The sequence below is a fragment of the Meriones unguiculatus genome, chromosome 3, assembly GCF_030254825.1.
Source record: "Meriones unguiculatus strain TT.TT164.6M chromosome 3, Bangor_MerUng_6.1, whole genome shotgun sequence".
Taxonomy (NCBI): domain Eukaryota; kingdom Metazoa; phylum Chordata; class Mammalia; order Rodentia; family Muridae; genus Meriones; species Meriones unguiculatus.
Genome location: NC_083351.1, coordinates 11,171,730 through 11,194,197, shown reverse-complemented (window position 1 = coordinate 11,194,197; position 22,468 = coordinate 11,171,730). Strand labels below are relative to the sequence as shown.

The window sequence follows — 22,468 nt, the reverse complement described above, 5'->3', positions numbered from 1 at the left end:
TCTGCATGTACGTCTATGGACCATGTGCATGCCTGGTGCCTCTGGAGGTTAGAAGATGGCGTTAGATTCCTTGAGACTGAAGTTATGGATGGTTGTGAGCCATTGTGTGGATGCTGGGAACTGAACCCAGATCCTCCAGAAGAGGAGCTAGTGCTCTTAACCGCTGGGCCATCTCTCCAACTCTGTTCAGGCAGCTAGAGGGTTGTAAACAGTGACAGAACTCTGGGCCCCAGACTGCCAGAGAAGGAGGAGAGAATACAGACTTGGGGTACACATAAAGACAGTTAGAGCCAGGGATCATAGATAATGGCTCACTGGAAACATGACCCAGCCCAAGGAGAAGATGGCTTTCTTGGGCTGAGGGCATTGCTTGTCCTCTAGACCGTCCTGAAGGGTGGTGCACGAGGCCTTTCTTCAGGTGCTGCCCTGCCACCTACTGGCCATATGTGGTAATTCCCACCCAAATCCACGGAGGCCCAGGGGACATCTCAGGACTTTAATTACAGGAATCCTGCAGGGGGAACAGGAAACTGTTGGAAGCAGCCATGTCTAGGCTAGGTTTCTAGAGACCCCTGTCGTGGGGAGCACGCTGTAGAGCACCCCAAGTAACAGGAACTGACAGGAAATTTAGTGCTGGTTGCTACGCTAAAACCTGCATTCACAAGAACCCACAACAGTCTATCCCGTTTCTATGGGTGAAAAAAATGAAAGCACAAACAGTTTACATGACATCAGTGGAGTGAGACCAAGATCAGACACAACCTCAGGAAACATAAGCACAGACTCAGTGGTCCAGGGACTTCCCTGGGATGCCCTGCCCTGTCTTTCCGGAATCTTAGCAAACATAGAAACACGGCTTTCTACTGTACATCTGTTTCGAGACAAGGCTTCACCAAGTAGCCCTGGCTGTTCTAGAACTATGTAGGCCAAGCTGACCTCAAACTCTGAGATCTGCCTGCCCCTGCCTTCTGAGTACTAGGATTAAAGGTGTGCACCGCCATGCCCAGCCTGCTTTCTGCTATATGTAACCCTGGCCTTGCTCCAATGACTGTGGGTCTCCACCAGGCCCACCAGGACTGGACCTAATTTGGGGCTTGGAGCTCTCTATATATGATAAAGACAACTCACTCCCACAGATCTTCTCAGCTGTCCCCTGAGCCTCTATGGCAAACATAAAGTCCTATTTCACAGATGTGGAAACTGAGGCAGAACATGACAGGTGCCTCCCTGGAACACAGAGACAATGAGGCCCAAAGCCTTGCCTACTCCTCCCCAGCTGACCGAACCTTTTCTCGCTGGAGTCTCTGAAGTTCCTCCTCATGGGCTGCCCGCTGCTCCCGCAGAGAGGCCTGCGCCTCTCGCTCGGCTTGCACTAGCTTCTGGGTCATCAGCTCCTTGTCCAGGGCCGCTTTCTCTTCGGTGGCTGTTACCTGCTGCCGCAGGCCTGCCAGCTCACCTGCACAGGAGGGATGGCAGGAAGGCAGGGCTGAGTCACAGGCTCCCTTTGGGCCAGCAGCCTTGGGCCAGATGAGCCACATGGGCAAATCAGAGGGAAGAGAGCTTGCCAGGCACCTGTGCCGAGTTGCCACTTGAGGAAGGGGCTCTCTCCCTCTGTATACCAGTTTGCCACATGGGCTCTCTGGCTGTGTTCCCCTCGTGTACAAGGGACAAAATTACTGGTGAGAAGGGCTACCCTGAAGGAAAGGATATCAAAAGTACAGTGACTCCCTTACTGACATGCCGGCTGGGCCAAGCAGCTGCTGACTCTCCATATGCCGCAGCACATCACAGCCTTTGAATGTTAATGTAACCTCACCCTCGTCAAAGATGACACTCTGAGACCAGTAACCTCTCAAGCTGTCCAGCTTTATGGAGTGTCTCCATTAGTGCCAACAGCCCTCAGTGAGGGGCAAAGGGGAGGGTGTCCCAGCTGCATCAGTAAGGGTCCTGGCGTAAGCCACTAGCACTGCCCTCCCTGGGTCTGCCTGACTCGGGAAGGTCAATTTCCACGATCCAAGCAGGGGCTGAGCTCCTCTGCTGAGCTGGAAGGATTGACTTTAGAGAGTGGGGAACGCGTGGGGACCCTGGGCTGGGAGCATAGGGCTGAGATTCACAGAAGCAGCTGATGGTTCTATGGGGACCTCAACTCTCCAGCCTCCCTGATGACGAAGAAGCAGCAGCTACAGCTGGCACTTTGCCAAGGCCTCCACACACTCCTTCACCTCTCCTGGAAATAGGCTAGGCAGGCGGGCATCCCTGCTACCTCTGATGCCAGAGAAGCTGACAGCTCAGAGAGGGAAGGGCCTGTTTAGGGAGCCATGTGCCAGCTCAGGACAGTGACCCAGGTCAGCCTGAGCCACGTGCCTCACCTAGGTCTCCCAACCTCTTCGAGATGCCAGTATCTACAGATGAAGCCTGGCAGGTCCCCAACCCAGACCCTCGTACCAGTCAAGGTTTCCTTGGCGAGCAGCAGGGCTTGACCATCAGCTTCTAGCTGCTCCCGGCGGGCCTCGAGCTGAGCCAGCTGCCTCTGCACATCAAACAGGCTGCTCTCCAGGGCTTCCTTCTCCAAGCTGTAGCACACAGTCCCTGAGGCCTTGGGACTCAGCCTTCCCAGCCCCAGGAAACTGTGGGTCTCAGGGCGTGCCAAGTATGAGCCAGATGCCAGCCTACCCGCCCAGCTAGACCCAGGCTCCCTAGGGAAGGATGCACCTGAGCTAGGCTGTGTTGGTAAGCCTGGCTCCTAAGTGACTGCTCCTCTGGGTCAACCCCAGGGTGTGGCTGGCCAGGATATGGGCCCAGGCATGGTCCCTGCAGGCAAAGCCCACACCTTACCGTAGGCGAATGGCCTCCTCTGACAGGGTCCGGCTCTCACGCTCTGCTGCTGCCAGCTGCACAGCCAGGCCAGCCCGCTCCTTGGCCAGAGCCTCCTTCTCCCGGGCTGAGCGCTCGAGTGCCTCCACCTGCCGCTGTGACTCCCGCAGGGCCTGCTCCAGCTCCTGGTCCCGTCCGCTCAGCTGCCGGGAGAGCTGGCCACCCCAGGGACTGTGAACAGCCGCCCTGGCTGGTTCACCATGTAGCACTCTAATGTGGGGGTCCGGTCCAGCCCTGGCCTGGCAGCAGGAGGCTACAGTTTGAGCGCAGGCTCTGCACTGATATGCCTAGGCAAACCCTAGCCTTTTCTACACCTGCAAATGCATGCATGTGCAAAAACAAAGGCCCTAGTCACTCACTCCACCCTGCAACCAAAACTTTCTGAGAAGCTGAGCACAGCAAAGAGCAAGGAGTGCAGCTGTCTAGGCTGCAGGGAGGAGCTGGAGCTGCACCTGGACCCCAGGACACAGGCTCCATTTCAGGCCCCAGAGCCCTGGAACCCTAAGCTGCCTTCTGGCTGGGTAGTTCTAGTCCCCCGAGTCTCTGCTTTCTTCACATGATGGCTGTTCACCAAGGCTGGCTAAGAGCCAGCACATCCTCTAAGGGGCAGAAGCCCTTAGCCTCAGAGACAGACAGGGGCAGAGGCATGCTGGGTATAATAGCTTGTTCGAGGCCCTTAGCTGGTAGAGGTGGGTATGAACCCAACACGCATCTGAGCCTACAGCTTATCCCAGAACAGGACGTGAGTGGCCAGGAGCCCCTACCCACACATCCACATGGAGCTCTGCCCACCTGGGCCAACTGCTCCTGCAGATGGCTGCGCTCAGTGCGCAGTGCAAGGAGCTGCTGCTCCAGCGCCTCCCGGGCCTGCTCAGCCACACACAGGGAGCCCTCCAGGCCCTGCCGCTCCACCTCCTGCTCCAGCCTCAGCTGCTCCAACCGTTCCTGCTCCTCCACAGCCAATGTGGTGGCATGCTCTGCCTGCTGCTGTCTGCCCAGGAGCGCCGCCTTTTCCTCCTCTAGCTGTATGGACAGAGATCTGGAGGAGTAAAGGAACGCTCCCAGGACCAGGATGCCCCCTCCATCCCTCCAATGGTCACAGCTAGTCCAGGGGAGGCTCCCTAGGGTGAAGAAAGGGCATCCGTGGTGCTGAGAACAAAGCAGCAGAATAGAGCCTGGCCCTAGAGTATCCTTCTAAGATGCACAAGACAGAGACAAAGAAAGATGGGATGAGAGGTAGCAGGATAGACAGGGCAGGGTATGGGAGCCTGGCATGCCTCTGTGGTGTCTCCCTGGTGGAGGGGACATGGGGCAGGTGCACAGTATACCTGGGCAATAAGGCGGTTTAACTCCAGCTTGTCCTGAGCGAGACTCTCATTGAGGGCACCCAGCTTGGACAGGGAGTCTCGCAGCGAGGCCTCCTCTGTCTTCAGCTTGGTCATGGAGAGCTCCAGCTGCGCTCGGCCAGCCTCGGCCTGCGGTGGGGACAGGGAAGCAGCAGTTGGGGAGAGATCCAGGGAAACAGACCCTCACAGGCCAGGTTGGGGCTAAAGAGAAAGGGCTGACATGAGTCAGGTAATTCCCATCAAAGGCCTCAGCCTGGGAGGTTGAAAGACAGCTCATACCCTAGAGCTGCTCAAGAAAGGACAGAAAGGCAGAGGCAGGGTCAGAAGAGATTCCAGGTGCAGCCTAGGCTGCCATCATGGAGAGCCTAGGCTGCCAGAGTAGGATAAGCACTTTCCAAGGACTCCCAGCACCCCCAACTTCCTAACTCCCACATCCCATTTCCATAAAAGGACCAGGTGACCCCGAGCTTCAGGCTCTGATCCCAGGAGCCCCTGAAAAAGCAGGGATCTGTGGAATGGGTCAAAGTCAGACTGTGGTGCTAGGGAGATGGCTCAGTGGGTAAAGCTCTTGTCACTCAAGCATAAAGACATGAGTTCAAATCCCCAGAGTCCATGGACAAGCTGTAGGCAGAAGTTAACAAGTATAACCCCACCATTCCCACGGCAAGATGGGGGCAGACAGGACGATCCTCAGAAGCTCAAGATCTAGCTAGAGTAGTAGACACAGCAGGGACCAATGAAGAGACTTAAATAAGGTAGAAGACATGAATGGACACCAAGGCTGTCCTGACTTCCAGACAAATGCCACAGTGCATGCACACACTTACGTACACACACACACACACACACACACACCGAGAGAGACAGAGACAGAGAGATTTAAACCACAGTAACAAATAGCTAAAAATAACAGTCAGTCCATAGCCAGAGGAAGGGGTCAACAACATGCTAGACAGCAGCCTGAGGTAAGGCTAGTCTGTGGCCGGTAGGAAGAACCGTGAGTTGTGTGGCTGACAGGACTCACCTTGTTGAGCGCCTCGGCCACCTCTGCCTTCTCTGTCTGCAGCACGTCCCTCTGCAGTATGGCGCAGCTCAGGGCCTCCCGCACTTCCACCAGCTCCTTAGCCAGCCCTGAGCGCTTCACTTCCAGCTGCTCCAGCTGCCTATGGCTGTGCGACAGGGGACTCCTGTCACTCTATTGCTCTGTGCCCCATGCAGCCCACAGGGCCAGAGCGGACACTGGCAGGACCCCAAGGACAACCTAGCCCACAGCCTCAGCTCTGACTCTGGGGATCAACTGTCACATCTGTGAAGCCTTGTGCCACTGTGGTGCCACACAGGAGGTACTTCAGAAGGTGCCTGCTGCCCCCCCCCCCAAGGCTTCAGGAACAACTCCACACCTACGAACACCAAACACCATTCCTGCTTGTGCCGTAGTAGGGTGGAATCCTGGCTCTTTTCTCAGCTGTGTACCCCAGGGCAAGTCTCATGGTCACACCCCTGGTGCCTCAGTTTTACTATGTTTAAAAATGGGGCTGCAGAGCTGGCTCAGCAGTTGAGAGCACTAGGGGCCTCTTCCAGAGGACGTTTCCAATTCCCAGCACCCACATGGCAGCTCACAACTATCTGTAGCTCCAGTTCCAGGGACTCGAACACTCTCCTCTGGCCTCCATGGGCACCAGGCACACACACATGTGGTGCAGAGACAGATATGCAGGCAAAACCGCCACACAGGAAAAGAAATAGCATAAAAGACAACTATCTACAAAATAAAGACAATTCTTTCTAAATCATAGTTATGCTGAGGGCTGAGCCTAACATGGTCTCTGGCACTTGGCATTATTATTACCACTGCTGTATAATGACAATTAGTGTCACTTTTTTTTTTTTTTTTTTTTGAGACAGGGTCTCTCTACATAGCCCTGGCTACCCTGGAACCTGCAGAGCTCCACCTGACTCCACCTCTGAATGCTGGCATCAAAGGTGTGCACCACCAGGCTAAGCACCTTAAGTTTCTTAGATGAGGATTATTAATCTTTACGTGCTGTTTTTAATCACTCGAGGCCTCTCCTCCTGTTCCCACAGTGACTGCGCTTCAAGTCTCAATTTTCTGTAGTGGGGCTGGTTAGAAGGCCCAGGACTCATGGGTGCTATCTCCCCCAAGACTGCACTGCAAAGACTCTGGTAGGGAGGTGGGCAGGGCCCACCTGCGGTCCAGCTCTCTGCGGGCCCGGGCGCCCTCCTGCACTGTGTCCTCCTGCTCCTCCTCCAACTGGGTGTGCTGCCGCCTCAGCTCCTCCTGGGCAGCCTGCAGCTTTTCCAGCTCCTGGCGCAGCTCCGCAGCCTGCTGCTGGGTCACCTGTAGGCTGTGGGCCAGGCTGCCCTTCTCCCTATAGGACAAGCAGAGAGGGCAGGGGGCATTTCTGAGGCTGCTCTCCCCCAGGGAAAGTGGCTGGACTGACTACTCTGACCACATCCTCTGTCCTCCAGGGCGCTGCCTCCAGGAAGCCTTCCTCGACGCTTCCCACAACTGACTCATCTCACTCATAACATCCAGCACTGAGAACCTGGCTCTCCCTCTGCCCTGCCTGTATACCTACGGGCCCAGAGGAATGGATGGAGATGCTGCTGTCCCCTGAAAGCACCCCAGCAGGTGGAAGAGGCCAGGGCCAGGCTCCTGGACACACAGGCATCTAGGTTGGCCAAGAACCGCCCGTGTCACCTATCACCCTAACCCTGGCAAGCCAGACAGAGCTGGATGTGATTGAACCCCAGAGCCTTCCCACTGCAGGGCGCAGCAGCATGCCTGTGGTGTGCCACAGAGGAGGAGGAAGCCACTGGGAATGCCAAAGGCTTGCAGAGAGCTGCCCTCTTCCTCAGCTCCATCGTCCCAAGCAGAGACTGCGGCTCCTCTGTCAGCTGGGGTTTCTAGATCAGGCTGAGGGCTGCTCACCTCTTTACTAGAGTGCATCCCCTAAATATGCTAAACACCAAGGTGGAAAACAACTTGTGGCATGAAAACAGAATACAAAATGAGGTTCTCACTATGGACAACCTATTTAAATAGCCCAGTTCCTTCCCACAGGATGAAAGCAAAGGCTTTCATGATGAACTGTCCTGCCCCATCCATCCACTTCAGAGCATGAGTCTGGAAAGGTCTATATAGCCCTGGCTGGCCTCAAACTCAGAGAGATCCATCTGCATCTGCCTCCCAAGTCCTGGGATTAAAGATGAGCGCACCACCATGTCTAGCTTTACTGTTTTTACTTTGAAAGAGAAAATTAAAAAGTAACAACAACAAATTTAAAAACTACAAGTGCTTAAAGGAAGGATAATGTCTCTTTCAAAAAAAGTATTACATTTGCAATTACATTTTTGTGCTGTGTGTGGGAGTGTGTGTATGATGTGGCACATGAGTGGAGACCAGAGGATGACATGTGTGGATTAGTTCTTTTGAGCACATGCTGCTCTTGCAGAGGACCAGCCGATTCTCAGCATCCACAGTCACCCGTAACTTCAGATCCACAGGGATCTAACTGACAGCTCTGGCTTCTAGGAGTGCACATACCCTCATGTACATAATAATTAAAAAAAAAAAAAATCTTTTCTCTACCAGCCAGGTGTGGTGGTGCATGCCTTTAGTCCTAGCACTTGGGAAGCAAAGGCAGGCAGATCTCTGTGAGTTCAAGGCTAGCCTGGTCTAGAGAACGCACTCCAGGACAGCCAGGGCTGCACAGACTGTATTGAAAAGTATATAAACAAACAACAAAAAACTGTCTCTAGAATGGCTGGGATGTAGCTCAGTGGTAGAGTACTTCCCTGGCATGCACCAGGCCTTGGAGTCATTTCCAGCAAGAGGCAGGCAACCAACCAACCAACCAACCGACCAACCAACAGAAAACAGTTCTGGGCAGCACTGAGCGCAGAATTCTGGAATGTTCTATGTAGCAATGAGGGAACTTGAAATGTGACTAGGATAACAAGAACTGAATTTTTACTTCCTTGAAAACTAGGTATTTCTACCTGGCTGGCCCTTCTAGCGGACCGGGCCTGCTTAGCTAGGCCTAGCGCCTCCTGCTGGCCCTAGGCCCCCCACCTGCTCAGGAGCTCGTTGGCGCTGCGTAGGCGCTGGGCCTCTCGCTGTGCGTCCTCTTGGGCCCGAGCTGTGGCGGCCATCTGGTCCCGCAGGCGCTGGAGCTGCTCTTCCAGGCCGCGCCGCTCGCCCTCGCTATCGCTGAGCTGCTTGCGCACGGTGCCCAGCAGGTCTTGGCTGGCTTCATAGCGCCCACGCATGTCCTGGGGTATGGGGGTGGTGGGGTCTGGAAGAGCCCACTCACTCTCTCCTAACAGCTCCATGGCACTGGGCACGCCTGGGCCAGCAGAGGACACCTATCCACTCCTGTGCCCTCAACCTCCCCGCTTTAGGGCAACTCCAACCAGTGTCCAAACCACCCAAGAACACCCCGCCCCTAAAGGCTGACTCCGCCCATAAGGGCTCAGGCCCCACCCCCTCGTGTCTTCTCTTGATCCCGCCCCTGGTTTCCAAGCTCTCCTTATCCTAGGCTCAGATTTCCCCTTAGACTTTTCCTGAGGGTCCTAGCCCCTCGGGGCTCTAGCCCCTTTTCTGAGGCACTCCCAGCCACCTAGGCACTTCAGGCTCAGATTTTCTCTAGAACTCAATCTCAGCAGCAGTTTCTCAGGGCCCCAGTCCAGACCCCAGGGTCCCTGGCTGTGGAATGCTCAGGCCCCTTCCTACCTGGACCTGCAGATGGCGCTTGTGCAGGGCAGAGTGGATCAGCGTGAGCGTGGAGGAGTCAGAGCAGGCTGGAGACAGGCCTCGGCGTGGGGACCGACCTCGACCCGGGGAGAAGTGCCGCGGTGGGGTCGGGGTCCGCGGGCCAGAGAGCCCCCGCAGGCTGCCATCAGAGGTGTCTCCAGTGCGCTCTGAGCTGCTGAGTTGGACGCCACTCTCTGTGTCCGATAGGGCTGCCTAGGAGGCGGGTCAGGAAAGGGGAGCTGGGGTTAGCGGGTCACAGTTGGGAGTGAGGCAACATAAGTCTTCCTGAGTCTATATCCACAGTGTGCAGCCCGCCAGGCAGGGCCTCCCCTTCACTGCCCCTCAGGGTCCTCACAGTCTCACAGGGGCTAATGAGGGCAAGGCTCCGTGTGCCAGCAGAGGTCTGCAGCAGCCAGGGTGCTGCAGCCACTTCCAGTACATCCCAAGGCTGGGGGGAGGGGCTCAGAAATGTCTGGCCAGCCCTGTGACCACACCTGTGCCAGGTCCCTAAGGGTCTGCTGCAGGCCCTCTCCATCCTCAGTGTCCATGGCTGCCTGCTCCTGGGTCCGCAGAGACTCCTAGTGACAAGAAAGGTTGGTCACAGTTATGCCAAAGTAGCAGTAACAGCCACACCCACAGGCCTGCGGCCCTCACTGAACAGATGAAGCACAGAGAAGCACAGTTCCCCGCCCCAGTCATCTGGCCTAGTGAAGAAGCCCAAACCTTGCCCCACAAGGTGGGGAGCCCAGTGCCTTGGGTGCCTGGTGGGGAGGTAGTGGCTTTCCCTGGGAGCCCAAGTCCTGACTCCCCAGGTACTGAATTGGAGAGACCCTTGGGCTTTAGCTTCCTCAACTGTGTAATGGCTTGCTGGGAGGTGGAAGGGCACAGAACAGGTGAATGTCACTGTGCTAAGCCTGGCATGCACTGTGAGGACAGCACCCGGTCTGCGTGGGACACTCAACATGGCCCAAACAGCCTGGCCCTCAGCCAGTAGCCCTGGGTATGGCCAATGCCACATGCTGCTGCTGCATCTCACCAGGGCCTCCAATTTGTCAGAGAGGGTCCTGTTGACCTGATCCTTCTCCGCATTCTGGTTCTGAAGGTGTTCCACGGACAGAGACAGCTCTGTCACCCTGGAGGAAGGAGCAAAAGAGGTGAATGGAGAGCCTGCCCCAACTTCTCAAGCTCGCCAGCAGAGGGCCTCAGTGGTTCCCAAGACTGAACTAGGAACCTAGGATCTACCCAGCCCCCTGGTAAGTCACTTCTTGCCTGGGGCCCTCTGATTTCAGAGACAGTTGGCTGTCTCTCAAGAGAGAACAGAGGAAACTCATCCAGGAGACAGGAGTTGGGTCCCACCTGTCATCAGAGAGCCTGCATTGTGTCTAGACCCCAACCCTCTGACGTCAAACACGGCACCTGGGAAGCGCAGCCAGGCACCTGGGAAGGGCCCAGCCCTGAGGAATACACTCCCCTCTGCAGCTCCAGATGAGCCACCCACCTGGCACTCAGATCAGCCTTGTCTAGGTCACTCTGCACCTGCAGCTGGGCCAGGTCCTTCTCCCGGAGCAGCTTGGCCCGTAGCTGCTCCTCCAGTTGGGCCTGCAGCAGTTTTTCTTTCTCCAGAGCTGCCTCGGCCCGGCTCTCAGCCCTCTGCAGGCTGGCACTCAGTCCCAGGCCCACCTCCTGGACAGCCCGGGATGTCCGGACTAGCTCCCCTCCCAGCTGCAGTAGGTCCCTGAGAGAGAGCAGAATAAGGGGGTAAAGGGGGTTGGGGGTACAAATCAAGAAAACTACACTGTGAAACTACCAGAGTGGGGAAACAAAGGCACATAAAGCCCAATGTGGGTGAGGCTGTGCGGAAGCTGGCCTTCCTCCACACAGCTGATGGAAGGGCTAGTGGGTAGGGCCACAGTGGAGGGCAACTAGGAAAAGCCCTGAGAAGGACGAACATGTGGGCTCTTTGCATCATGACGCATCTTCCGTAGGCCTGGCACAAGCAAGACAGATGACTCATGGTGGCACAGCACGAGTGGAAATCCTGATGATGCCAGAACATCCATTAAAAGCAGGAACGCACGGGGATGGAGAGATGGCTCAGCAGTTAGGAGCACTGGCTGCTCTTCCAGAGGACCTGGGTTCAAGTCCCAGCACCCACATGGCAGCTCACAATTGTCTGTACCTGCAGTTCCAGGGGATCTGACACCCTCACATAGACATGCATGCAGGCAAACCACCAAGCCACATAAAATAAAAATAAACACATTTTTTCGGGGCAGTGGTAGCATACACCTTTAATCCTAGCACTTGGAGGTAGAAACCAGCGGATCTCTGTGAGTTCAAGGACAGCCTGGTCTACAGAGTGAGTTCTAGGACAGCCAAGGCTACACAGAGAAACCCTGTCTAGAAAAAAAAAAAGGCGGGGGGGGAATCGCTATTAAATAAATAAATGATGGTAGATCCAGTCAGTGGGTCCTACAGCCAAGAAAAACCAATAGGACAGCTACTCCTGATGTCAAACCTCCCAGGCAAATGAGCAGAGGGAAGGCTTCTTCAAGAACAGCGAAGCTGAGCCACAGGGCAGCACATGCTTGCCACCACGGTTCTCGGGAGGCAGAGGCATTCCAGGCTAGCTTGGTCTACAGAGTGAGACCTCTTGGGGGGAGAGGGGGATACTGCACTGCTAGAGTCTGAGTCTTGCTGAGACTCAGACAGTCTACAGCTGTAGCCACAGAGCTGTGCCAGGCTCACCCAAACATGGGACAGCAAAAGCTATCTACAGAAATCCCTGAGGACAGCCGAGTTTCATGAGCAAATAGGAGGCTTAAGAGAAAAAATGGAGAAACAAAAAAAAAAAAACAAAAAAAAAAAACGCTTAGCCAGATATTGGCTACACAGACCTGTAAGAAAAAGATTCAAGCACTGGGCTGGGCCATGCCTCAGCTGGCAGAGGGCTTGCCTAACACATCCAAAGTCCCAGGTTCAATTCCCAGCAGTACAGTAAACCCACAAGACAGCAGGTGCCTATAATTCCAGCATACAAGTGGAAAAAGGAGGATCAGAAGTTCAAGGTCATTGTCATCTGTGTAGTGAGTTCCAGAACAGCCTGGAATATATAAGACTCTAAGTAAGAAAAAAAAGATTCCAAAATTTAAAAACCTGCTGTGGGTGGTAATAGACACCTTTAATCCCAGCACTCAGGGGGCAGGTGCAGGTGGATCTCTGAGTTTGAGGCCAGCCAAAGCTGCACAGTGAAATGTCTAAAAAAAAAAAAGTTTAGTCACATTTTGTGAATATCTATGGTGCCTGATTCAAACAAACTATAAAGAAAAAAAGGGAAGAGGGCTTCAAATCTGAACCCAGCTACTCTGCTATGTGACCTGAGGTTACTCAACCTCTCTGATCTCGGTGTGAAATGGGGAAGTAGGACAGCTTCTGCCTCAGAGGGGCAGTGCAGGCTAGATGAAATACCATAGAAAGAGCGTAGTCCAGCTGAGGCCCAGCAATGCTGACTGCCTCTCTTCCTGCAAGCTGCCTCTGCATCCCCCAGAGGCAGCTCAGGGCAGCATGCACCCCATGCTCCCAGCAGCCAGGCCTTACCTCTCTGTGCCCGTCTTCACCTCGCTGACCAGCCGTCGGAGCCCCATGACCTGTCTCCAGAGGAGGAGCAGGCGGCTGTGCTCACTGCTGAAGTAGGCGTTGAAGGACTAGGGAGACAGACACTGAGATCACTGCTGCATTCCTGCCCCAGCACCTGCCCTGCCAGTGTGGCCGAGGAAAGGACTGAGGGCCAAAGAGCACCCAGGGCCTGCTCAGGCCTCCCAGCTGCCAGTGTGACCACGGTATGGCTGGTCACTTAACTACATGAGACAGTGACAGCACTGCACATCGTGAGGAATAGGAGAAACGGCTCAGGGCATTTGTAATCAAGGCCAGCTTTCCCATGATGGCCACGACTACCGCTACTATGATCACCTGGTCAGGCTCCCTGTCCCTCTCCCTCCATGATCTCCCTCACCTCCTCCTCCCGCCTCCATGCTGCCTCCCTCTGCTCCAGCTCCTTGCAGCTGCGGGTCCAGTCACTGGTCACCTTGAGAATGTCCTCACTCAGAGTCTGGTTGGCCATGTTTGCCTGGTCCAGCTGCTCTCTCAGCATGGCATTCACCTGGACTAGGCTGGCACTTCTGGGAGGGGCAGGGGGCACAGTCAGTGGGCCCTTGCTCGAGGGCCCAGAGGCCACCCACTGGCTGGGCCCCACCCTCACCTCTGCTGCTCCTCCTCCAGGCGCAGAAGGGCGCTGTCCAGGTCCTGGCCGTGTTCTGTGTCCTAGGTGAGGAGGAAAGGAGTCAGGACAGGCAAGAGGAGGGAGGGCCTGTGCCTGCCCCTCCCTGACACCCACCCTCAGTTGCTGCTGCTCTAGCTCAGTGGACTTGTCCAGCAGCTGCTTCTCCAGCTCCGAGCATTGCTTCTTGTACTGCAGAATCTGGCAACATGTAAGAAGCGGTGTGAGGCCAGGGGTGGGGCCCAAGTGAAGCAGAGTGAGGGCCGGGTTGGGGTGAGTGGCCCTGACCTTGGCCTGCAGCCGCTGCACTAACTGGGCCTGCCGCTGCTGGCCCTCCTGGTAGGCCTGCAGCTTGCGCCGGTAGGAGGCCTGCTCCTCCTGCAGCTGCCTCCGCAGCTCCACGCTCTGCCGCACCAGCCCCCTGGGCTCCTCCATCTCCAGCTCCACAGGCTCCAGCCGCAAAGCCTCCTCCATCTGCAGGGAAGGGCCTTTGGTGAGAGTCCCGTTGCTTCCTGGGAGGTAGGCCCAGGCCTCTTCAGGAGACACCAGGTTGGGGGCTGATAGCCTTGTACTCCAAGGAGCAGGTAGGCCCAAGATGGAGTGTACATGAGTATGAACATGAGCATACAGATGAAGCAGGCATGGACACAGACAGGGCAATGCACACAGAGGCATACAGAGCATGGCACACAGATGGGACATGCTTGGGCACCCAGGACAGGCACACAATGCAAACATGGGAATATATGTGGGGTGGGCAGGGGCACACATTGATGAAGCTAGAATGGTAACAAAGACAAGGTGGACTGTGGGTACATAGAGTGGGCATGGGCACACAAAGAGAGCAGGCAGGGGCACACAGACAGGCCAGGCACAGGCACACAGAAGAGACAGGCATGTACATGAGCAGGTAGGCCTGCCTCATGTCTGCAACCATAGGCACCTGGAGTCGGACTGTAGAAGTACCCAGGCCCTCCGAGCATCTGCCACGCCTTCAGAACACTGAGCCTGCCCACTATGGTTTATGCCTCAGACTGCTGCCATGCTGCCGTGACTTCCCAACCCTCTTTCTTCCCCAAGGCAAGCTCACGAAAGCCTGGACTTTTGTCCTCCTTTGGATTTTAGTACCTAGGACATTGGCTGTGAGGTGGCATGGCTCATACCCAGGGGATATTTGAGACTGCTGAACTAAAGTGAGCGCACGTGAATCTATTGAGAACGGAGGTGTCAATATGCATAAAGTCTGAGCTTACAGAGGCACCAGTAACACATACAGGCAGTCTCAAACATCCCAGGGTGATGCAGATGAGCCCCAAGATCTTATGTGCCCCACCTAGAATTTGTCCCCTCCCACCCCCATCCCCCCTCACCTTACAGGACCCTCCCCTGTCTAGTTTCCTTCACTTCAGACATGGTGCAGTGTGCCACCCTTGGACCCCATGGGCACAGAGGAGGCCTGCCCACTAGCCCTCTCAACCCCAATCAGATGCCTGATAGTCTTGGCTACTCTTTCTGGGGTCCCTCAGCTTCTAGCTGTCGGGGAAAGGGGCTGAGGGCGGAAGGGCCAAGGATGAGCACACTTAGGGTCATAAACACACACCGGGGACTGGGGACAACCAATGGGTGATCCCCAGCCTAGCTGGCTGATGCCAACCCACACTTACTATCCATGTCCCAGTACCCAGCTGACAACCAGGGCCCTCAAACACACATACACACAAGTTAGGGCCACCACAGGAAGGCCAGCAGGAGAGGAGGCCTTTCTTACCCACACTAACCTGAGGTCCAGGCAGGGTCAGTGGCCCTCCAGACCTGCACTAGCCCAGTACACCTGGTGGATGCTGAGAGCCACCCACAGCAATGCTGGTGGGTAGGGTGACTGTGTCCCCTGGGATGACACCAACAGGGAGCAGTCAACACAGCCACATGGGTCTGTATTGTGAGCTGAAGGACAAAGGCTCAGGCCACTAAGGGAGGTGGCAACGGGAACTTTCTGAGTCTATGGCAAATATCTACACAGAGCCCAAGCAAGCAGAGACACAGGCAGTGCCCACATCTGTCGAATAATCCTCAAATGTGTGTGTAGCAAGCGTCAGTGAGTATGCCTCGCACATGGGACCCAGACGCGCTGGGAACGTGCTGACATTTAGCGTCTGGACCTTCTCATGCTCCAGGGTAAGGTACGTCTGGACGTGGTCTATAGGGTGGTGCAGGCATTATGTCCATCTGTCTGTACCAGGACATGTGTTTGTGTATCTACATATCCAGAGGTGTGGGAATGATATAAGCTGGTGGGTGAGGGGAGACAGTCTGGGCTCCTTGGGTCACCGGTGGTGGTAGGGACCTCATGCATGTGTGAGAGTCTTTGTGGGCCGACAGATGGCTCTTGCTGGCCAGGAGATAGAGTTGGTGCTGAGGTTGGTTACTGTATGTGGCGGGGCTGTGACAGTGCTGTGCTGTGACCTAGGTGCTGCTGTGTCAGCGCAGGACTGTGTGCTGTCTGTGAGTCTGAGTGTATCCAAGTCCTGGCTGTCCTGGACTTGCTCTGTAGACCAGGATGGCCTTGAACTCAGAGATGTCCCTGCGTCTGCCGCCCAGTGTGAAAGGCATGTGCCACCACCATTTGACCAGGTTGGTTTGTTTCTATGTGTTGTGTTCTATGTGGGGTCTAGTTGTGGCCTGTGCGTGTGTGTGACCCTGGTGTAATGTCTTCTGTGGTGTGGGGGGGGGCTGGTCGGTTACCAGGGACACCACCCATTTCCCCAGTGCTCATGCCAGGCTCACCTCTCTCCACAGACTCTGCCCTCTACAAATAGCCTTTCAATCTGAGTTGCAATTCCAACGGAAAGGAGGCTGCTACAAGGATGGATGAAAGTAGTTTACAGTCTCCCTTAGCAACTGCTGCTCTCCAGCTCCATTAAGCTCACTAAACCCGGTTGCTATGGACACCAGGAGAACTCGGCAAGTCTATTCTCTAGAGCCAGGGGGTAAGGCCACTGCCTCTTTCCCACCTACCTCACCTCACACCTGTTTCTTGGGGACACTGAGGTATACTATGACCTGAAAGTTGTCCTCTGGGAGTTCAGCCTCAGTCTTTCCACAGGACATGAAATGAACAGAGCACAAATCCTGACTCTTGTTCCACTATGCATCCTAGAGGGATGCACGGTTTTAAGGATGAGAACAACCTCATTAATTGCCCCAACCTGTCTTCCATGCCAGAGTGGCCACAGGGCACCTGTCACCTGCAGGCACAGGCTGCAGTATCAGGGAATGTGTCGTACAACCATAGCCCTAGACCAACGGTCTCTGTCCAGCTCCACCACTGACCTTGGGCCTAGCATGCTCCTCTGCGGGCCTCAGTTTCTCCATCTGCTATAAGGCGATTGCTAGATTCTTGTGCTCTCCCCCTCCAGGAAAAGTCTTCAATATAATTTTCATCCAACCTCCAGGTAGGGTCTCACCCAAACTGTTTCAGGCACAGAACACTTAGAAAACCAGGCTATTTGTGCCAACATATGAGGGGAAGATCTGAATGGACACAGCGCCTCAGGCCCCCTGCAGACCACACAGAAGAGAAGGGACCTCCCACCTATCCTTCCTCTCCTTGTCAATCAGGGGGCCATGTGAGCTTCAGTTGCTGGAGCTGGCACCTAAAAGGCAGTCCCCAGGGGACTGGCACTGTGTCTTGGGCCAAGAAGGGTCTAACGAACCAACAGGCTGGTTCGGGCCCATTAATAGTACCAACCCAGTACTCCTGCTATCCTGTCCTTCTACCCCCTGCAGACTCTAAGAAACGAATTCTGTGGTGTCCTTAAGGTTAGGGGGCCACCATGGGGGCCCCACGCTGCTCCTTAGTAAGCCCTAACAAGTCAGAGGCTTGTCTGAGCGGGCAGACCAGGACATGGGCACACCCCACTACCAGAGGGTGTAAAGAAACACAGTACAATACACCGTGTCCATACAGACACGGCCTCCCATAGCACTACAGCAGCCAGCAGGCTCTCTGCCCGCTCCCCAAACCAGGGCAACACACAGCCCTGGCCGTGGAGCAGACACCAGAATTCTTGTCTTAACTGGCTGTGTGACACCAAGCATGGTGCTTTGTCTCTCTGGGCCTCTATTTTCTCTTTGATTAAATGGGTATTACCAATTTGGGTATATTAAATATACAAAACTCAGTATATTTTAGGCACAGTGTAGGCATTCCATACATGCTACTACTATTATGACCAATGTCCCCAACCATCTGCACACACACACTCCATCCATCCTTCACCTAAGTCTTATCAACCTTCACCCACCAACTCCCCGAGGTCACCATGAGCTCGAGGCCATTCTGGTTGGCAGAACTGCAGTCTAAAGCAGGTGCCCAGCCTTACATGGTCTGTGGGCCTGGTCAGGGATTGCCCTACCCGACCCAAGCCCGGCCCCAGCAGCACTCACCCTCTCACTGGCGGCATTGTACTTGATTGCAAGCTCATCTCGCTCCGCACGACTCTGGGCCAGCAGGTCCTCTACACGGGACAGCTCCTGCCGCAGCAGCTGGTTCTCCTCCTGCAGTGACAGCAGCGAGGCCATCTCTGGGACCTGGAGTGGGGCTGACAAGGAACAAGGGGCTGAGGCTGACTTCTGCCTAGGGTGGGGATGGCCCCTGAAGGACTTCTACTTATTTCTGGGACAAGACGCTGGGGAGGGACCCTCTGAGAAGTCTGACTGAGTGTGGCCAAGAAAGCCGAGGAACAGGAAGGTTGGTGAGAGAGGCCAAGAGAGATTCGTGTAGAAACAACGTCAGCTGGTGTGGCCACATCCACAGAACATGCAGGAGGGAGGCTTTAGGCAGGAGTCTAGAGAATGTCCCACCCACCCTGGGGACACAAAGTTCTGAATTCTTGTTCCTTCCTTTTCTGAGGACTATTCTCAGGGCCTCAACTTTACTCATCTGTTAAATGGTGAAACAGTAATCAGGCCTCACCAGGAACATGGTAAAGCCTTACTCTAGGGCAGGGCTTCTCATAACTTTGCTTTGTTTCCTTGTTTTTGTTTTTTGAGGTAAGATTGATTGCCCTACGTTGCCTGGGCTGGTATGGAACTCATGATCCCCTCAGCGGCCCCCCAAGTGCTGAGATTTCAGGCAAGCACCATCACACCCAGTTCTCTCAACACCTCAAAAACCAGGGCTTAAGACAGTACTGGGGTGTGGTAGTACACGCCTATTATCCCAGCACTCTGAGAGGCAGAGGCAGGGGGATCTCTGTGAGTTCGAGGCCAGCCTGGTATACAAAGCAAGTCCAGGATAGCCAGGGCTACACAGAGAAACCCTGTCTCAAAAAAAAAAAAAAATCTTAACAAAGACAGTGGTGGTCATCTTGCATACTGACCCTGAAGAAGATGGGCATACACTGCAGCCTTCTAGCCATGGAGGAGAGGGGGGAGGTCATTAACCCCTCGCTCCCCCCCTGCCCCGACTCTGGTGACTCTCAGCATCCCTGGTCCAACTCAAAGAGACTGCAGCATCCAAACAAAGAACAGGAGCAGAACAGCTACCAGCACTCCATGCCCCGCAACCAGCCGACCTCATGTGCAGACACTCAGGCTGCATAACCAGGTCATGCACACCACACACCAGGGCCTGCAGCCATCAGCTTTTGTGCCTAAATCATCAAGCCTTTGCAAGGGCCCCGCCCCCACCCCTATCTTAGTCTCAGACAGCTCACACCATCCTGGTAGGAAATGTAGTATTTGGTGTTCTAATCTGAAGCAGTGAGCAGGGAGGGTTTGCACCACCCTCCCCTCCAGCTGTGCCACGTGGGGAATAAATAAAAGAAATATGGGCAAACTGCATCTCAGCGCCCATTTTCTCCTCCGTAAAGTAGATTCCCTCCAGCTGGGCATAGTGGTACATGCCTGTAATCTTAGAGGCTGAGGCAGGCCTGATCTACAAAGTAAGTACAGGACAGCCAAGGCTACACAGCGAAACCCTGTCTCAACAAACAAACAAAAAGTAGACTCCCTCCATCCCTCCATCTCCTGTCTCCCTTGTATGTATTGAAGAAGTAGGGGCAGGGGCTGGGGACATGGCTCAGTGCATACATAAAGAGCATTTCCTACAAAAACATGAGTATCTAAGTTCAAATCCCAGCACCCATGGAAGAAGCTGGGCATGGACCTCCAGGCACCTGTAACCTAAAAGCTAAGCGGGGAAGAGACAGGAGAATCAGAGGGACTTGCTTGCACATACATGCTGTGGTATATATATGTCCAAACACACACACACACACACACACACACACACACACACACAGAGCACTGCTCAGCACTATCTGTGTCTATTGCTGCTGAGAAGGGAGAGGGGACCCTGGACAGGATAGGGAGGTGGCACCTGGGCTCTCAGGCTGGGAGAGGTTGCGGGTGATGATCTCCCTGACACAGGCAGGCTGGCTGGCACCCTGGGGGTCCTGGGCTGGGTTCTGCACACTCAGGCTCTTCTCTTGGTCCGGTTCCAGGACACAGCTCTCCAGTGTCTGTGAGAAGAGAGTTTTCAGGGACTCTAGACCCCTGGCTTCTTGGCCTGAGAGCTGGGTAAGCCCTAGAGAACTCAGGAGCCCCCATATCTGGAGGGTAAACTGCAAAGAGGCCTGGCTAAGAGTCTCCCCTGGGTCTGTGGCCCAGGCAGGGCATGAAGGGCGGAGAGAGAAGTAAATCAAAGCCACAGTAACTCAGGAGCCACACAGAGACAGACCAGGCTGGGGGTTAGGAGATGGGGTAGGGGGATGGGTAGCGTTCCAGTCCATCTCCCACCATTGGGGGGGGGGGAGGACCTTGCTGTGCTGAGGCTAGTAATCACTAAAGGAGGGGCCCTTCCCCCACTGCCGCACACTGGGATTAGGGAGTCTTAGCAGTTGGCCTGTGTGGCCCCCTGGAGCTGTGGATTGCAGGCCGATATACCTACCCCACACCTCTCTCCACTCACCCACCCCTCACCACTCCTAATGGGTCAGTTATCCTGATCTGCCCTGCCCTAAACAGGGTAGACAAACCCCCAGGACCCACCTGGTTCACAATCTCCAATGCCAGCTGGGCCTGCAGGGATTCTGCCAGCCCTCGGCTCATGGAGGGGGGTCTGTGGATAACCCGCAGCCCCCCTCCCCAAAGCACGAAGTCCGGCTCAGCTACATGCGACCATGCACTAACACACCAATGACGCCAGGCTGCTGGGCTGAGCGCCCAGCAGATTAAGCTTAAATCCGGTGGTGCCCCCACGTGACCATGCAGGGAGTGGGGAGGGGTTCCGATAGGAGAGGAGTGGGGAGAGCACTGAGAAGCAGAGATACCTGTGAAGGATGGGCAGAAGCTCTGGGGTCCAGCCAGCACCGAGGAGCAAAGACAGCAGAGGAGGGCAAAGCGGGGAATGTGAGTGGAAGGTAAAAAGGGAGGGGACAGATTCCCCCCCACCCTCCACCCTCCCCAGCCTGTGGGTCCTGAAGACTTCCAGCCCAGCTGCCAGAGGCGGGAAAGGCCAGAGTCCCCAGTCAATGGATCATCTTCCCTGACCCAGAACGGACGGGCTCACGTGGTTTGCTCAGAATGCATCCACACACCCTACAGGTTGGGAAAGCAAAGGAAGCTCTGACAGGGCTATGGACTGAGTCCCTCCAAACCCCACCCCCAGCTGTGTCCAGCATCCTCCTGTGTAAGAGCTGGTATTACTGGTGCTCCCTTGAGCTGTCTGGGAGCAAAGCGTCTGCCCTGCCTGTCAACAGCACACAGCAGAGTGCCGGTTCATAGAGTGAAAAGTAGGTAAACACTGTTTTCACTCACTAGAAAGCACAATGTGCACAGTCCCTGGGCCCCAGAGTCCAAGAACTGCCCTCCGTGCAGCAAGGAGGCTTTGAGGCACACTGGTGAGGGCCTGGCATTGCTGGCTTGCTATGTGTTAGCAGTGTGACCCTGGACAAATTACCTCTCTGGGCCTCAGCTTCCTCATGGAAGTCTTCATGGGAATTAAAATGTGCTGAAAGCAGGAGGGGTTCGAAAGCACGCAGAGCAAGGGTGAGCTCACCGAAGCTTCTATTAGCACTACCTGCTCCTGCTCTCCAGGTCCCTCGGTTCTTGAGCATGTCTATCTGCGCTCACCAAATCCTCATATCAGCCCATTTCCAGCTGAGCAAAATGAGGCTCAGAGGGGTGGGGAGGTCTCACCTATGCAAGGTGAGAGTTGTAGAGAACGCTAAGCCTGAGGTTCACCCCCACTCTTAGGCCAAACAGCCTCCCCAAAATGCCCAAAGAGGAAGGCTGGGCCTCTTGTTCTTCAAGACCCGATGCTATGTCCAGGTCAGACCCAGGGATACAACAGGTGCTGAATAAATGTACATCAGTCCAGACTGGATCTCCCCTTCCCAACAAAGGAATCCATCCCGCAAACGGAAATGCAGGAAACACGGTACACCCGGCCAAGAAGGTAAGTGCCACCAAGATGCTATGGCAAACTATCCAGATTTCCAGCAAATCTAAACCCATGACCAGAGAGCTGCCACTCAGCACTGCCCTTCTTCCAAAGAGTCTCCACAGCGCTCCTCCAGGATGCAACACCCATAACCAGGCCAGGAAGAGCCTCAATCACCCTGGGCCATGATGTCCAGCCCCTAGGTGCCCAGCTCAGCACAGATGAGATCACAGATGGGCTTGGAGAGTGGAACAGAATCATTTTGTGTCTCCCACAACCAGTGTCCAAAAGATCGATGCAAAGTGGCAGGAGGCTAGACCCTGGATGCTGGGAAATACCAAGCTCACCAGCGTTGCTAAATCCTGTTGAGTGTGCACTGCTCTGCTATCTGCAGCTTCCTTCCAAGCCCCAAGAGGGTAGGAAGAAAGAAAGGGAGGGAGGCAGGGAGGGCTCCGCCAGCCAAATTCCTCATGGGAATCTGATTGCTACAGCATCACCTACTGGGGTTCTAATGTGGTCTGCCCCTTCCCAAACTCAGGGTGAAATATGGTCCCCAATGGAAGAGTTCAGAGGTGATGGGCCCTTTAAGAGGGGATTAGGTCAGAGGGATTAATGCTTGACTCAGTACTTTAGTTTACTTATATCACAGTGTGGCTTGAAGGTGTGGTAGTTCAGATCTGTAATCCCAGCACTTTGGAAGCAAAGAAAGAAAAATCTTGTGTTTAAGGACAATATGGACTGCATTT

At 55.0% G+C, this 22,468-nt stretch overlaps 1 protein-coding gene across 7 annotated transcripts in view; it reads right to left on the bottom strand.

Moving 5' to 3' along the window:
* The window catches only part of Crocc (ciliary rootlet coiled-coil, rootletin), a 43,809-nt gene that overhangs the window by 16,509 nt on the left and 4,832 nt on the right, over positions 1 to 22,468 (bottom strand). For 2 of the 7 annotated variants that reach the window (XM_021629310.2, XM_060379165.1), the window contains exons 2-21: positions 20,611 to 20,632; positions 19,659 to 19,800; positions 17,723 to 17,877; positions 13,565 to 13,750; positions 13,394 to 13,477; positions 13,259 to 13,320; positions 13,013 to 13,178; positions 12,595 to 12,701; positions 10,496 to 10,732; positions 10,034 to 10,130; positions 9,492 to 9,575; positions 8,977 to 9,210; positions 8,317 to 8,516; positions 6,428 to 6,610; positions 5,245 to 5,389; positions 4,203 to 4,349; positions 3,667 to 3,897; positions 2,836 to 3,029; positions 2,446 to 2,573; positions 1,287 to 1,456 (exon numbers count right to left, since the gene is read on the bottom strand). In XM_021629310.2, coding sequence (XP_021484985.1) covers positions 1,287 to 1,456; positions 2,446 to 2,573; positions 2,836 to 3,029; positions 3,667 to 3,897; positions 4,203 to 4,349; positions 5,245 to 5,389; positions 6,428 to 6,610; positions 8,317 to 8,516; positions 8,977 to 9,210; positions 9,492 to 9,575; positions 10,034 to 10,130; positions 10,496 to 10,732; positions 12,595 to 12,701; positions 13,013 to 13,178; positions 13,259 to 13,320; positions 13,394 to 13,477; positions 13,565 to 13,750; positions 17,723 to 17,857 — 2,790 coding nt within the window. In that variant the 5' untranslated portion in view covers positions 17,858 to 17,877; positions 19,659 to 19,800; positions 20,611 to 20,632. Of the gene's footprint in view, positions 1 to 1,286; positions 1,457 to 2,445; positions 2,574 to 2,835; positions 3,030 to 3,666; positions 3,898 to 4,202; positions 4,350 to 5,244; positions 5,390 to 6,427; positions 6,611 to 8,316; positions 8,517 to 8,976; positions 9,211 to 9,491; positions 9,576 to 10,033; positions 10,131 to 10,495; positions 10,733 to 12,594; positions 12,702 to 13,012; positions 13,179 to 13,258; positions 13,321 to 13,393; positions 13,478 to 13,564; positions 13,751 to 17,722; positions 17,878 to 19,658; positions 19,801 to 20,329; positions 20,568 to 20,610; positions 20,633 to 22,468 lie in introns of those variants that run through there. The other 5 variants (XM_021629414.2, XM_021629366.2, XM_021629261.2 and 2 more) reach the window with 4 other exon arrangements.